The sequence below is a fragment of the Podarcis tiliguerta genome, assembly GCF_965153285.1.
Source record: "Podarcis tiliguerta genome assembly, chromosome: 1".
NCBI classification, from domain to species: Eukaryota; Metazoa; Chordata; class Lepidosauria; order Squamata; family Lacertidae; genus Podarcis; species Podarcis tiliguerta.
In genome coordinates this window covers 115016006-115033070 of record NC_139534.1, presented here as the reverse complement: position 1 = coordinate 115033070, position 17065 = coordinate 115016006, and the positions used below count along the sequence as shown (strand labels likewise).

General features: G+C 44.1%; 1 protein-coding gene across 2 annotated transcripts in view; it reads left to right on the top strand.

Annotated features, from left to right (window-relative positions):
- Window positions 1-17065, top strand: part of SYNE3 (spectrin repeat containing nuclear envelope family member 3) — an 82986-nt gene that overhangs the window by 19019 nt on the left and 46902 nt on the right. Inside the window, exons 1-4 of one of the 2 annotated variants that reach the window (XM_083434880.1) lie at window positions 3101-3226; window positions 4878-4953; window positions 14294-14451; window positions 16629-16801. In XM_083434880.1, the coding sequence (XP_083291006.1) occupies window positions 14308-14451; window positions 16629-16801 (317 nt within the window). In that variant the 5' untranslated portion in view covers window positions 3101-3226; window positions 4878-4953; window positions 14294-14307. Of the gene's footprint in view, window positions 1-3100; window positions 3227-4877; window positions 4954-14293; window positions 14452-16628; window positions 16802-17065 lie in introns of those variants that run through there. The other variant, XM_083434879.1, reaches the window with a different exon arrangement.

Here is a 17065-nt window from a genome sequence, read left to right as displayed (position 1 = left end):
TGTTGCTTGGCTGCATTGTTCACCCAATAAGGAGTCTAAGAACGACTCGGGGGTGGAGCTTGCATGCCTTGTGCCGATCAAATCGGCCACGTTGCCTGGGGACTCGCCTTTGCTCAGCGCTTCCCAGCGGAGAGGTGATGGTGCTTTTCCTTGCTGCATCCCCTTTGCTGGGTTGCTGTGCTGTGGGAACCACCGCTTGAGGCTTTGTTTGGCTGCTGGCTGGGCTTTCTGCCTTTGGCTCGGAGGAGCCCAGAAGGTGAACACACCTGTGCTAGGAAAATCCCTTATTTTGGCTGCTGATCCCTTATTTTTGAGGCTGCTGGTCCCTTATTTTCAAATCTGCAAGTTGACAGCTATGCATATCTGCCTCCTCAACCACTTCGATCTGCAAAACTGGCCACATAATATTTGCTTCTTAAATTTGTAAGAAATATAGCTTGAAGTGTGACAGCACACTCCCTGCCTATAGACATCAGGAAGGCAACTTTGCTGTATTCTTTTCAGTGCTTGCTAAAAACACCTTTGTTTAGGCAAGCGGTCTGTCCAGACACGTAGAATGCCAGCACAGGTTTTAATCTGGTTTTTAGCTTATCATTGAGTTTAATTATTATATTTTTACTGTTTTAAATCATTGCTTTTAACTGGTTCTCAATGATAATTTTATTCTTTCTTTATATTTTTTTGTAAACTGCTTTGAGGTTTCATTGCAATCAAGCAGTATATAAACACTGTGAAATAAGTAAGCAAATAAATGATTCCTATTTCTCCTGTTTGTCTCCCACACGACTGTATAGATGACAGGGGAAGAGCAGGCCACTGTCTGACTCCAGAGCAATCCCTTTATGCAACTAAAGGCTGGAACGCAGCAGGGGTGCCTCTGTTGAAAAGGCGAATAAGATTTAAATAGAGATAATCCCAGAGGTAAAACTCTGTGGAGCCCAGGTCACCATCAAATAAACTGGTTAACTTGCGCAGAAGAGTAATGTTTGAAACTTATAAAAACTGACAAGATGCCTGATGAATGGGAACTAGTTGACAGTATTAAAAGAGGAGGAAGTAAAATATTAGGTTTCAGTGTGTGTTGAGGCCAAGCTAGATGTGACGTTCGCCATCAGGTGCATACCTGATTTTTGTTAAATAAATAGCTGACAAGTGAGATAGGGGAGAGCTGGGACCAGGGGAATGTTGTTGTGGTGCCCTTTTCGTTTTGATGCTTAGTGCATGGGAGCCAGTCGCATTCTCCTAAAACTGCCTCTGCAGCTGCTGTTCGCAATAGTACTAAAAGGTAAAGGGTAAAGGGACCCCTGACCATTAGGTCCAGTCGTGGCCGACTCTGGGGTTGCGGTGCTCATCTTGCTTTATTGGCCGAGGGAGCCAGCGTACAGCTTCTGGGTCATGTGGCCAGCATGACTAAGCCGCTTCTGGCAGACCAGAGCAGCACACGGAAACGCTGTTTACCTTCCCGCCGGAGCGGTACCTATTTATCTACTTGCACTTTGATGTGCTTTCGAACTGCTAGGTTGGCAGGAGCTGGGACCGAGCAACAGGAGCTCATCCCGTCGCGGGGATTCAAACTGCCAACCTTCTGATTGGCAAGTCCTAGGCTCTGTGGTTTAACCCACAGCGCCACCCGCGTCCCCTTGCAATAGTACTACTGCTTAACAAAATTACGTAAAGAAAAGGAAAACTCTCATTGCCTCAATCCCTGGAAAAAGAGTAATGGGTGTTATGGTTGACTAGCAATATGAAGTTGCCTTATACAGAGTCAGACCGGTACCTAGCTCAGCATTGTCTACTGCAGGAACACAGAACCTCTGGCACTCCAGATATAGATGGACTCTAGCTTCTATCAGCTACAGCCAGCATGGCTAGTGGTCAAGGATGATGGGAGATGTTGTCTGGCAACATGTGGAAGGCCACGGGTTCCCCAACCCTGGGCTTCCTTAACGACAGTAGGTCTCCAGATCTCATGAAGGGTCTTCTCAAGCCCTGCTCCTTTGAAGAGAAGAGACCAGTGGTTAAAACTGGGATCTTCTGCATCTGCAGCATAGCTTCTAAGTCCCAGCCCTTCCCTGCATAAAGCATCTTCTTTTAATTCCTGTTCTGTAAACTGATCTTAGTTGGGCTTTTTTTCTCTCCCCTCTTACTCATCACTTCCTTTCTGTTTCTTCTTCATTTCTCCCGCCTCTATCTACCACTTGCAAAAAAATAAATGCGCACAGAAAGTTAAGTTTTGCTCTAACTTCAGAGAACAACTTCTCGTTTTGTATTTGAAACAGAGAGGGGTTCTCCAAATCCTAATTGTGAATTCTCCACATCATGTCTGGTTGTGAATTCTCCAAATCCTATTGAATGTATGACTTGCTACAGCTGTGTCCCATTCTTCAATATGAAGAAGCTCAAAGCAGCATTTTAGCTGCACAACAATCCCGTCAAGCAGGTTAAGTTGAATAAGCCCAAGCCCACTTAATTGGCTTCATTGTTTGAGTGGGGATATGAACTTACATTCCCATATCTCCCCAATCAAGGCACCTAAAGATTTATAAAAGCATGTCATAACTATACTATATCAAGGCTCTTAATTTGCACATCACAATGAATCCATGTTCCTGGTTTGTGTTGTGCTGCTTGATCACTCCTGCTTGCTCCTCCCCTCCAGCATGAGCGAAACAAGCCTTGAAATGGAGATGATGATACTGCCAGTCACTACAACCCAGCCTTTTTTAACCTTGGGTCCCCAGATGTTGTTGGACTACAACTCCCACCATCCCTAGCTAGCAGCACAGGGATGATGGGACTTGTGGTCCAACAACTTCTGGGGTTCCAAGGTTGAGAAAGGCTGCTGTAGACTAGACCAAGGTCTGACTGGGTGGAAGGCAGATTCCTGTGTTCCTATGATACTCCAGCGTCCTTGCAGAATTGAATGTACCAATTGGCTGAGAAAGAAATACTTTCAGGGATTGAAAGCAGATGTTGTCTGTGCCTCTGACCCACAATGCCTGGCATATATGCTCAGTGGGAGGGTGGGTGACTAATTTATGGAAAACTGCAGAAGTCCAGGCAAAAATGAGTCATGCAAGAAAACAGCCTATTTTACTCAATTCCAAAACTGTGTTCTGCGGTTCAAAAACGTATCTGTGCGATGTGGGGTTTGTAACAGTTGATTAGCTTCCTGAAGGGAGAGCAGCGTGGAGATGCAGTTGTTGGTCGGTCTTCTCAGATTCAGGCAAGCCTTTGCATAACTGGTATTTGCTTTTTGTCAGGGTTGTTTTGCAATACGAAGCACTCAGGGCCGATGCTGTTATGAAAAGGAGCTGAATGGCTGGATCATCTAGGAGCAGTTTTAATTATCCTGGAGCACATGGCTTTGAGATCCTTCCAAAATTTTGGTGCCCAGAGCGATTTTGATCAGATAGTCTTCTCTAATAAGTTTTCTCGCGGTGCAAACAAGAACAGCATTAGCATAGTTGCGCTTTCATCCTGCAATTAATGCCGCTACCATGCCATTAAGGATATGACTATGTTTCTGGCACGGGGCATCCTGCAGGACTTGCAATTAATTTCTAACTTCAGAAACAATTAAGCTTTGCCACAAACCCCCCTGCTGGTTTGCCAGGTGATCTGTTACTAAGGTTTGCAAAAAGTACGCTCAAAAGAGCAGTAGCTTTTAACTTTTTGCAGGTAGGCTGGTGAATTCAGCCACAGCAGTATGCTTCTGCATGCTGCATGAAAAAGGATAAACAGAGCTTACACCTATTTGCTTTTATTTGATTTAACGTAATTTATATGCTGCTCGATTGTAGCAAAACCCTGTAAGCGGTTTACAAGAAAAAAGTTGTGCATACCAATCCTAGTGACTCCCATGTTGCGCCCTTGAATTGTGGTGCCGTGTTATATTAATGCTGTCAACTCCCAGAGTTAGGCTTTGAATAATTGTTACGATGCAGCAAGGATCACTCAATTGAAAACGTTGTGGGCGGGATTCAACTAAGGAGCTGCGTCAGCAGAAGTCTGAAATTGGCTCAGGGTGGGTAGGTGGGAGGACCCCCAGAACAGTATGCAGGGGAGCAGAGAGGGGATTTTTCCACCTGGCAAACTGCAGTGTTTTAATTCCACCCCTTGTAACTTAACTGCCGTTGTCCAATATTTTATTTCCCCCCCCATTTTTAGGGGAAAGGGGCATTTGTGTACTAGTAACCTTAACTTTTACTGCATTGCTTTGAGGGTCATATCAAAGCTAACCAGTGCTGCTGAAATGTTAAAACAGGATTTGTGGCTATTATACAGGAAAGAGTAACCAGCATGCATTATAAAAGCAATAACAGCAACAGCCATTCTTTTCAATCACTTAATGCGTTGGGGAAATCCCCGAGATGAAAGTAATCTATGAGATTGTCTGGTGTTGCATTTCCCCGCCGGTTTTCTAAGCAATATTAAAATGAAACTTAATCTGTATTTAGGGTGGCTGGGTGCCCTACATTTCAGAGGACGGGGCTCTGTTTTAACAGCTGCCGGAAGACAGTCCTCTATTTGAAGACATCCTTTATTTGAAGAGCTGTCCGGTCAAAGTCTGATTTAAAGATAAAGAACCCTAAGAAGGGAGCATAGGGGCCTTGAAGTGACCTCTCAGCAGGTAGCAGGTAACTTCAGGATGACAGACTGACTGAGCAGGCAGACAGGTCACCAAGTCAACCGTCCTTTGAAATACAGTTTTTGCCCAGTGTTAGCAGACGCATGCCCCTTTTTTTGAAGTGATCTGAATCTTGATTGCTGTCTGCAGTAGGAGAGGAACCAATTCAATCTGGTGATACCAGGTAAACATCAGCGCAAGAGCTCTTCTGCCCTTTGATATATTGATAATATAACTCTTATTTCAGGGAAGTGAAGCTGGCTTCATAGATTTGGGCTGTTTTCACCAGACACCTGCTAAGGATTACAGCCTGAAAGTTGAAGGTAAGTTCCTTGTAATGTTTACTGGCAGTTCTGAAAGAACTAGCAAAATGCCCATATATATATTTTTACGAACTAGATGTATGTAAAGGGAGGGTCTGCACAGTGCAGATAACCTGTGGCTGTCTTTTTCAGATTACAAAAGGCATGGTTATTCAGGAGGCTTTTGTCTGCTAAGTATCTGCTGTTGTTCTTTTTTTAATGTAATGTTTAGCTGCGGTCTGTGCCTTTTCATTGTGTTTTTTGAGCTATTTGATGGTTGCTTTTTTGTTGCATTTCATGACGTTGCCATTTTAAATTGTTGCAAGCTACTCTTCACAATGTATATGCGCTTAAAGAACAGGATAGTGTTATAAGAAAAAAACTGCTCTTTTTCCCTTATGGGGTATCCAAGATCCCGTATAGAGTCCTTATGTAGGTTCTCTATCGGTAGGAGAAAATAACAGAGGCCAACCAGAGAATATTTAGAAGCAAAGCAGCTAGTAAGCATTATCTTTATTAAACTGTTGCAACAGGGTCCCCCGCTCACCCCACGCAGGGAGGGAGGAGAGGAACCCAGAACATTGGTGTGCAAGCTTATATAGACTTTTGATATTGCCTACCCTGTAGCTCAAGGCCACCCCCCAAAACATCATACATACATCACAGAAAGAGGTGGTCCCCAACAGAAATTTGAGTGTGTTGCTTCTCTCCTGTCTGCCAGGATATCTGATAATGCCTTATCTGACTGCCTTTTCTGGATAGCCTGGCCATTCCTTTGAGATGGTAAATACTTAGTTCCTGAATCTCTTATGCATATTGATAGTGTGCTCAGCTTAACAGATACTTGCCAGACTGTGTTTACAGGGAGGTGTAAGCCCCTACAGTCCAAAGACAATTGGAAAGCTTTTCCCATTTCCTTCCTCCTTGCAGAGAAATATTTGAGGTCAATTTGGGAGAGTCAAAATGGCTTCAGGATTGTTCTCCTTTACTATTTCAGACGCGTGGTTTATATACTTATGTATTTGTTTGCTTGTACATTTATGTGTGTGTATATATATATATATATATGCTTTCGTAGATTTTCACGGGTACAGGAATGCAGGTTTTGGTGTCCTCGGGTGTCTTCCCGTGTAAAAGTTGGGGTGTCTAGACCTCGTCGAAACGTCGCCTAGACACCCCAACTTTTACACGGGAAGACACCCGAGGACACCAAAACCATATATATATATATATATATATATATATATGACCTTAGAATTCCTATAACAATAGAAATCTCAATCTTAATGCAAATAAATAACATGCATATGCATAGAGTTTCTGTGCATTTTAAATCGGATATCCCTTTTCCACTCAGCTCCTCGATAAGGCGCCGCTTGGCATTTTTACCCCGCCCTTTCCTCCAAGCAAGCATTTCAAGGAAGTGTGCAGTAGTGCAGGCAGTGCAGTGTAGTGGTTAGAGTTTCGGGCTAGGTTCCCCCACCTCAAAGAAGCCTCTTCTATAATTGAAGCACAATTGGACAGGAATCGGCAAGTTCACTTCGGAATGAAAGGAAGGAAGGAACAGCATTCCTATGTCATCCAAGCAGCCTCAAAAGTTCTTATTATCTAGATTAGTACTAACAAGTGTAATAATTATCTCAGATCATGTGATCCAGACAATCCTATGGACATCGGCCAGTTCCAGGCTATCACCTATGTATAACATTTGACGCACTCCAGCATATTTTGAGTAGCTTTCTCCAAAGGAAACGCAGAGCGCTGATCATTTCCAAATGGAAAACGCTCTGAAAAAGTTGTAATGCTGGAAAATGCCAGGATTGCTCCAGCTAAGGTTTACTCAGCGTAGACCTATTTAAAGTCATTAGGCCCAGGTTAGCCATGCCCATTAATTTCAGTGGGTAAAATTTAGTTGACAGCAATCCATTATCTCAAACAGGGACCAAGGTCAATTTCCTGAAGTGTTTCTTATCTCCATGTTTTTATACAGTATTTGTATGAGAATTGGGTTTTGGATGGCGGTCAGGTGTGGAACGTGGGGTAATCTGAGACATGCTGGAGCTATTTAGGAGCCTTGTACAGTATAGATGTTTGGCTTAAATGTGTATTTAAAAAAGGAGTGCCAGGCATTTTCAGAAGCCCGTTTTTGTTTTGTTTTTCATCCGAACAGCTTTGGGAACAAAGAGTGGATTAGGAAACACATTATGAAGCATTTCCATTCTTTCTCAGACTGAGCGCTTCTCCAGATTTTGAATTGCGGTTTCAGATCACAGAAGTGCAAATATGTGACATTTTAAAAAGCACACAAAATGTGTATTTCAGGGGGAAAGCGCTGAAATGTGTACACTGTGTACAATTTCATGCGTTCTTTCTGAAAGTCTGCAGAAAGCAGGATAAACATGTCTGAGCACCAGCAAAACCGACATGTGACAGGCTTTGGTTGGTCCAGCCCACCTTTATTTGGTAAAGCCATGTTGATAGATCGAGATGTAGGTATTCTGTTTGCATCAGCTTTTACACTGGCCTTTGGAAACGCAAACATGTACAAACAACTTGTGGGAATGTTCAGGGAGGCAGGAGAGGATATATTGTTTAATATCCTTCCTAACTTGCACTAGCAAGTTCTAGTTACAAGTAGGTAGTTGTGTTGGTCTGCCATAGTTGAAACAAAATAAAAAAATTCCTTCCAGTAGCACCTTAGAGACCAACTAAGTTTGTTATTGGTATGAGTTTTCGTGTGCACTTCTTCAGTTCTATAATTAAGCAGAGTTTTAACATTCCCTTTTTAAATACACAGTGGTTAGCTTGTTCCAAGCTCGTTTAAGCTTCTTGATATAGTGTTCCTGGTAATCCCCTTTACTCCCCCTTAAAAAGAATAGACACAACACAGTCTTATGTAAAAGTACAAAAGATGTTTACTCACACATTCAGTTCACAGATGGATCCCTGAAGGCAGACTTAGTTACAAAGTATATACACATGGAATCTATCCCATAAGGAGATAGTCCCTTTGTGCTCTGTTGGCTGGAAGCCAACAGGGCCTCTCTAGCAAAAGAGCTTTTGCTTCTACGAGGAATGGAGGCAGAGAGCGAGAGAGTGGGCTTTGTTCCTGGTCCTTTTGTCACCTGGACAGGTAAGGTCTTGCCCATCACTAGTCACACGCAGAGGAAGTTTGTCCCAGCCCAGGAGGAAACAGGAAGTTTTCTATTGGTTGATGCAAACTTCCCATTTCATGTCCACTCTAGGAACGTTGAACTTGACTGCTATGTGTTTCACATCCCACATAACTAAGCAGGTAAAACTACCAAACTAAATTAAAACGCCAGCTGGTGCAACATGTGCACAAAATATAAACATAAAAACACCACTAAGCAGATAAAATCACCATGCTCAATCAGAATTTTAAAATTCTACCATTTAAAATTAAGGACATTGTTGAGATACTTGGTTGCCAAGGATTTTGAAGTTTTTGCTGCGACAACCTTTTCTTGATCTGCAAGCATGGAGGTGGATTTGATCCATCCCTCCTTGGGTGAGATGGTAGAGCCATGTCAGTTAAGCCACTTTTAAACCACTTTAAGTTTGTAGTGTAAATGTGCTGCCAGTGGACAAAACAGTTTCAGCCAATGCAGTTGAGCGTATCTTCCATTTGAAATGCTTAAACCACCCAACTGCCCCTTCATGTCTACTTTCTCCTGGATTAACGAGCAGCCCAAAACAAATCCACCTCTACGCTTATGTAGTAAGACAAAATAGACACAAAAATACCTCCCCAAAATACACAGAACACCAGCAGTGACGTTTTGCAAGGTTCTCAGGATCGCATGACAAATATTGACAATGAAGGTGTCAGCGCACCTTCTCAAGGATCACTTGTTCCAGTGTCAATATAGTTAAATGGTATACTTTAAACAGAAGAAAACACTGCTCTGGATTTTGCAGTGCCTTGGATAATAAAGAAAATTTCTGAATACAGTCATACCTTGGAAGTTGAATTGAATTTGTTCCAGAAGTCGGTTCAACTTCCAAAACGTTCGAAAACCAAAGTACGGCTTCTAATTGGCTGTAGGAAGCTCCTGCAGCGAATCAGAAGCTGCAGAAGCCCCGTCAGACATTAGGCTTCCAAAAATCCTTCGCAAACTGGAACAATCACTTCTGTGTTTGCGGCGTTCAGGAGCCAAAACGTCTGAATAGCAAGGCGTTCAGGATCCAAGGTATGACTGTATACTGCATATTTGGACTGGGTCCCCCTCCCCCCCCACACACACTTCTGCATAAACAATTTTAAATACCTTTCTGTTTTTGTTATTTGAATTTATATCCCTCTCTTTCTTCCAAATGATCCAGCAAACAATAAGTTCAGATGCAGACAGGGAAAGATCTCAGTTTCAAAGGTATTCCATAAGCACCAAAAAGGCAACAGAGACAGCACTATTGAATCATAGAATGGTAGCATTGTAAGGGCCTGTTGTTCTTTAGTCGTTTAGTCGTGTCCGACACTTCGTGACCCCATGGACCAGAGCACGCCAGGCACTCCTGTCTTCCACTGCCTCCCAGTTTGGTCAAACTCATGCTTGGTAGCTTCGAGAACACTGTCCAACCATCTCGTCCTCTGTCATCCCCTTCCCCTTGTGCCTTCAATCTTTCCTAACATCAGGGTCTTTTCCAGGGAGTCTTCTCTTCTCATGAGGTGGCCAAAGTATTGGAGCCTCAGCTTCTGGATCTGTCCTTCCAGTGAGCTTGTAAGGGCCTATATATTCCCTATATTGTGCAGAATTGACCTCCTGATATCCTGGCCTATTGAGATGTTTTGCCCTTATGTGAACAAGCTCCAAAGAACCACAGGCCCTCGTACAGATTCCAAATTCTACCCTCCCCTGGCCGCATGCCATAATTCTCAATTTCCTAACCTTGTTTGTGACAGACCATAGTTTTCTAGTTTGTCTGAACAGTAAACTATGGTTAGAGCTTGCCTGCAGACTAGGATCACAAATCAGGATCATAGGCTGGATTGCAAATAAGGCTTTTCTTTGTGAAATGCCCCGAATTTTTGGCTAGCTATGCAGTCATTGCTCGTAGTTTGTTCCTGCAGTTCACTTTGCTAAGATTAGTCTTTTAAATTACCGTATTTTTTGCTCTATAAGACTCACTTTTTCCCTCCTAAAAAGTAAGGGGAAATGTGTGTGCGTCTAATGGAGCAAATGCAGGCTGCACAGCTATCCTAGAAGCCAGAACAGCAAGAGGGATTGCTGCTTTCACTGCGCAGCAATCCCTTTTGCTGTTCTGGCTTCTGAGATTCAGAATATTTTTTTTCTTGTTTTCCTCCTCCAAAAACTAGGTGCGTCTTGTGGTCTGGTGCGTCTTATAGAGCGAAAAATCCGGTAAGTTGCCATTTAACTGAAAATGTAGGCCTCTGGGCTGGGCTTGTGCTTCTCCAATAATTTTTGTAGTGTCTAGTGTTTGAGATGATGAAAGCATTGGGGTGGCCCATGGGCTTTGTGATGGGGCAGCCTTTCTCAACCTGTGGGTCCCCAGATGTTGTTGAACTACAACTCCCATCACCCCTAGCTAGCAAGGCCAGAGCTCAGTGATGATGGGAGTTGCAGTCCAACAATATCTGGGGATCCACAGATTGCGAACTGCTGTATGGGGAAAGGGGAAAACAACTCTGATAAGATTTTTGTTTTTCTCAGAAAAGAAAAGCCAACCGCGGAGGGGGGGGGCATGTTTAAAATGTGTGTCTGTCTGAGCAGTATATCCACACAGTTAAAAATAGGGCACTTTGAGACAGGGGGAAGAAGGACAAACCCAAAACATGAAGTAGAAAGCCAAACAGATTACTCGTTATTCTCTTTTCTTTTTAACGGTTGTTGTATATAGAGTAACTGGGAAGTGAAACAAGCACAGATAATTACATTAAGCTCCCGTGTGCCCTGCTGACAGCTGCATCTGGGATGCTTTCACATCTGCCAAGGCCTGCTGCTGATGCATTCTGGGAAATTAAAAAGAGTTTATACCCCCAGCTCTGCAGTGCTGCTGGGCACTCTGCTTCCACAGCAAGATAAGCCTGACAGGAGCCGCTGATAGGCAAAGGGACAGAGGAACCTTTGCCCAGCGCATCCACAAATGTGAATCTAGACCTGGTTCCCACAGAATATACCATGAAGTCTTTAAGACCTTATCCAAATCTTATGGACAGTTGTACTTAGAACTGTCCAGAGCCTTTTCGGTGGTGGCTCCCAGATTGCAGTCTTTCCACCAGCAGGTGAAAACCTTCTTGTTCCAACAGGCTTTGGGGGACTGACTGCTTTTAATGAAAGGGCTGGTGTTGTGCTGTTTTCATTGTAATTATTGGCATGGTGTTAATATATTTATGTATATAGCTTTAATACTATCAGTGTTTAATTAGGTTTTTAAAGGTTGCTTTTTTTTTTTTTTTTTTAGTGGTCCTTATTCTTATCTGTATGCCACCTTGAGTCCTATAAGGACTGTGAATAGCTCAGTTGGTAGAGCATGAGACTCAGAATCTCTGGATCATGGGTTCAAGCCCCACATAGGGCAAAAGATTCCTGCATTACAGGGGGTTGGACTAGATGACCCCTATGGTCCCTTCCAACTCTACAGTTCTTGGATTCTAGGAAAGCGGTGTAAAAAGGCAAGGTATACATAGATAAAGAAAAGCAAGCAAGCAAACATGCTTGAATAGTGGGGCTTAGATAGAAGGTAACTGAGGTGGTACCTGTGGCAGAGACTGAGATCGGGCCTCAGACTTGAGTCTTCCTCCCCTGATGTCTTTACTGTCAGGAGAAACTGCTGAATTAACAAAGAGATTCTGCAATCATTTAAAGACATCACAAAATGAAGTGATGGTGGTCGTTCTAAATTTGATGGAATTTTGCTTCTCTGTTGATCAGGACAGTGTTTACTTTTCCCAAAGCCTTTTTCATGTTGCATTTCTTGTTACCTTCCCTCTGTAACCAAACCTTCATATAGCAGACACAGAGAACATCCAGCCCAGTGGCCTTAACTAGGCCCAACACAAGCCCAACTTTGCCTGCAAGGCTATTTCACCTGCTCTGGACCTGACATCATGTGTGGTGTCAGGTGAGGCGCAATGAGGAATGTGGCTCCAAAGGACCATTTGGGAGCTGAAAGTGAGCTCCCAGCCGTTCTTCTGCAAGCTGGGTCCGCAAACAGTGCCAAGTTCATGAGGTGGGGGGCTCACTGTCGCCGCCAATTAGGTGATCAGCTATCAGCCACCCCCGCTTGTCTGTTTGCAAGATAAAAATGCTTAAGAATCCCTTGCTCAAGCAGTCAAAGGTATTGCGGAGGCTGCTGGCTTTCCATCATTAGGGAGATTACTGATTAATAGTCCTTAATAGACAGTCAATGTCTCTGGAAGGAAGCTAATGCTTAGAATTAGTGCCAGAGAGAGATATTGGTCTCTGTGGAAGGAGGGACACAAAGTTATTTGAAAATTCAGGGTGGGGGGAGAGATTTGGATAGAAATAGCCATTTTTTGTTTTCTGTTTTCCCCCCGGTTTTGAACTTTATTTTAGCTCGGCTGTGTAGGGCTTTTCTTAGACATAATGTAGTTATGCTCACTGTCACTGTGAGAGCCAAATGTGTTGTGGGCAACCAAAGCAGTTCCTGTGCCGAAACCGGCCCTAAACCCTGATTGAAATGGATCCAGAAAATCAGTTTCTTCCAAAAGCGCCCGGATCTGGTCTGCGATCATTCGCTCCAGAACCTTGCTCAGGAAAGGGAGATTAGTAACTGGCTGGTAGTTAGTTAGGTTTTCTGATTCCAGGAAAGGTTTCTTAAGGAGTGGTTTTACCACTGCCTCCTTCAAACAGGCAGGGACCACCTCCTCTCGTAAAGAGGCATTGATCACCTCCCTGGCCCAGTAAAATTCTTCAGCTGACACAGCGAAGCTTGGGCAATTGCAGATTCCCATCCGTGTGGAGGCTTCTTGGAGGAAGCTTCAGTATTTACCACTCAAAACTGTTTTCCTTTGTTCTTCACTATGAGGAAATATACCCTGTCCCTAGATGAACCCTGCCCACTTGAAGGCAAGTTTCACCTTGTGTGACAGGTTTGAAAGCTTTACGTGCCCAGAGGACGTTTCTTGTAATGAAGCCTCGCAACTGAAAGTTTGGGGCATGCCAGCCGAGCAGAGAGAAGGCATAAGAGCATGAGGCAAGCCCTGCTGGATCAGGCCAATAGCCCCAAAAGTCCAGCATCCTGATCTCACAGTGGCTGGCCAGAAGCCCATGGGTAGCCTGCAAGCTGGACATGAGCAAAACAGCACTCTCACCTACATGCAGTTTGCAGCAACTGGTATTCAGAAGTGCAATGTCAATCTGCGTGTGAACTTGGTTCAGACATGGCCCTGGTTCAAAATGGCATACCAGATTCAGCATGATCAGAAAGCGTTTTCCCCTGGTATGGAGGTGCACAAATGGTGCCGATAATTGGCACATTTGCACACTTTAGGAGAAGCTACAGAAATCCTTGGACGCGGGTGGCGCTGTGGGTAAAAGCCTCAGCGCCTAGGGCTTGCCGATCGAAAGGTCGCGGTTCGAATCCCCGTGGCAGAGTGTGCTCCCGTTGTTCGGTCCCAGCGCCTGCCAACCTAGCAGTTCGAAAGCACTCCCTGGTGCAAGTAGATAAATAGGGACCGCTTACTAGCGGGAAGGTAAACGGCGTTTCCGTGTGCGGCTCTGGCTCGCCAGAGCAGTGATGTCACGCTGGCCATGTGACCCGGAAGTGTCTCCGGACAGCGCTGGCCCCCGGCCTCTTGAGTGAGATGGGCGCACAACCCTAGAGTCTGTCAAGACTGGCCCGTACGGGCAGGGGTACCTTTACCTTTTTACAGAAATCCTGTTTTGGAATCAGCAAAGAGCAAGGAACTGGAAGTGTGTTGTGCTTATTGGTTTTTAATTCCCCCCATCCACATACCACAGTGTCCCAAGCAGAGATGGTACAATCAGCCTATTTCATGTCTGTTTCTCACTGGTAAATCGGTCCTATCCTGTTTCTATATCCAACTGCGAGTTTTGTTTTGTTTTTTTAAATGTTGCACAAAAAGTGCGTTATTTTTTAACATATCCCCCACATGCACATTTTATATGCAATTTGTTTCTCCAAATGTGCCTTTTTAAAGGAGATGGTGACATCACAGAATTCAGAGAACTGAACCGCATTTCGATTTGCATATCAGTCCAGGAAACGTGTAGCGGGTTGCTTGCCTTAAAAAAAATGGACTGAAATCCATTGAGTATCCTTAGTCCAAAGTGGTTCGGCGCTATAGTAATGCCTCAGGAAAGTAAGCTTGTTCAAACTCCTCTCTCTCCCGTAGTTTCATCTAATGCAATGACCCAGCAGCCACAGGATGAATTTGACAGCAGCGTGGAGAAGGCAGTAGATTGGATGAAGACCATTCAGGAGAGACTGCGGATCAATGACAACACCAAGGGACCTAGGTCTGCCCTGGAGGCCAGGCTAAGAGACACAGAGGTATACACACACACACACACACACACACACACACAGAGAGAACTGCTTTCCTTCAGACATTTTTTTCAGATGTAATATTGTTACTGCTGTGATTACCATTTGAACCTGCCCTGACATTGAGATCTTTGCCTGAGGACCTGCTCCAGATGTCCCCCCCAGTGCTATTTTTCTAGAAAAGGAGGTGCCAGAACTCGCCATGAGTGCCTCCCATGTTCTCTTATAATATCAGTGGCACCCCCTAAGAGGTGCCAGAACTGAGTTCTGGTGAGTTCCAGCTGAAAAAAAAGCCCTGGCTGTAGGCATCTGAAAGCAAAGGCTATGGCACATCCTTCTGATTTAATCACAACCCAGTCCTCTGTGCCCTGTCCTTTTCTCCTATTAAATGATTAAATTAGCTAATGGTTAATTCATATCTGCAGTCATCGTTACATACAGAAATTAGTCTTGCTAATGTCTCAATCTCATTGGCTGTTGGCTTTTTAAATAACTTGGCTCCAAAGTTTCTGTTTCTGAGCTGGGCAGTTTATAGTCATACTTGATTTATATGATTTATGTTCCATTAATCTGTGAATGAAATCTTTAGCCAAGGAAAGATTTTTTTTTTTTTAAGCATGAAAAACGAGAATGTCATCATTGCAACAGATTTTCTTAAGAACACTTATTCACCTTCCCATTACTGCGAGCACTAATGAGTTCTGAAACCTGGCTTCAGATTTATTTATAGATCTTCCTTTTGTTACCTAGTGCAGTTTATATTCTGGGATTGGCTCCTGGGAATTTTAATTAGTTCTATAGAAACACACCCTGGTTTACGGGGAGATGCAACCGAAGGTTTAATTTAGACATCATGGCCATGTGGCTATCAGATAAGTGCTGCAATGATCACATGCTTCCTTCTATCCTCATTATGCTCTGATTCTCTCATCTTACCTCTCCTGAGCTACAATTCCCAGAGTTCCCAGGGATTCATTGTTAAGTCCCTCTGGGAATTGTAGCTCTGTTAATGGAACCGGGATCTAACAACTCTCAGCATCCTACTACACTTCCCAGAATTCTTTGGTGGAAACCATGACTTTAAAAGCGTAGTGCAGATGGGGCCTTAGGTTGCATGCACACCATACATTTAAAGCACATCACCTCCCCACAAAGAATCCTGGGAATTGTAGTTTATCCCTCACAGCGCTACAATTCTTGGTGCCCTTAACATAGCACGGTTCCCATGATGCTTTGGGGGGGGGAAGTCATGCATGTTAAATGTGCTTTAAATGTACAGTTCATACCCAGCCTTCACCTCACAAGTTCTGCTACTCTACAGGCATATATTTGGGGGGGGGGGTGTCCCCCCACATCATTTGGCTTCCTTGCGCCCTTGTATGGTGGTATCTCTGGTTGAAAATGGGATCCGTTCCGGAGCCCCGTTTGCATCATGAGCAGAACACAACCCTCGTCTGCGCATGCGCAGGTTGCAATTTGCCGCTTCTGCATATGCACGTGACATCATTCTGAGCGTCTGTGCATGCGCGAGCAGCAAAACCCAGAAGTAACCCATTCTGTTACTTCTGGGTCGCCGCGGGACTCAACCTGAAAATACATAACCTGAACCGAATGTAACAAGAGGTATGACTGTATTGGTGGATCAACCTGTGGAAGCCTGATTTGTACATAGCAATAATTAGATCGAGTCAATTAACAGCCAGCTCCCTGGAAGCCTGCCACAGGGTTGTGCTGCAGCTTCAGGCCTGCTTGGATACTGATTTATTTTTTAATATTATTTTCATTTGGTTAGTTGATTGCATTTATATATACCAACTTCCTGCCAAGGCGCACGCAAGGTGGTTTACAATTTTCAAAACAGATAGTACAAAATAGCCTCAGGCGTCCTTCAGGGGCTGATGGCACTAGCACCATGACTTGGGCAGAGCCTCTTCTGCCTTCTCTGAGGGCACATAGGCCTGAGGGGCAAGTATCTCAGCAGTTCTTTAGGGCTGCTGAGAGACCCTTCCCAAACCTGATAGTTTTGCGACCCCTAGCCTGGATCTCCTGGCTTCCTCTTTCTCTAAAGGCCCTCTGGTCATAAATCTCCCCACAAAAGGTGGAATGGGGTTTGCAATGCTCCTAAGTCCCCTTCAAAAAAAACTATTTGTGGTTTAATTTTAATGTTTGATTCTTCCTAACAGAAAATCTGTGCGTTGGAACCTGAGGGCCGGTTGAAGATGGACTTGGTTCTCATGAAGGCTGACGCTCTCCTTCAGTGCACCGGCGAGGAAAAGAAACACGAGATATTATCCAAACTAAAGGATATTAAAGCCATGTGGGAAGAGACAGCCATATACATTACACATTGTCACAGGTAAGATTCCAGCCGTAAGAATGTGCCATTTGCCAAGTCAGACTGTTGGTCTATATAGCTCATTGTTGTCTGCATTGCCTGACAGTTGTTCCCTGGGGTTTCATTCAAGGGGAGATTCTCAGACCTACCTTAAAATTCCAGGGACTGAACACAGGACCTTCTGTGTAGAAAGCCTGATCCACCATCTCTGTCATTTTTTCCAGGGCATCCCAGACTCTGCTTTTGTTCTCCTAGTTTGGCTGTGGGGAATATATAGCCCCTCTA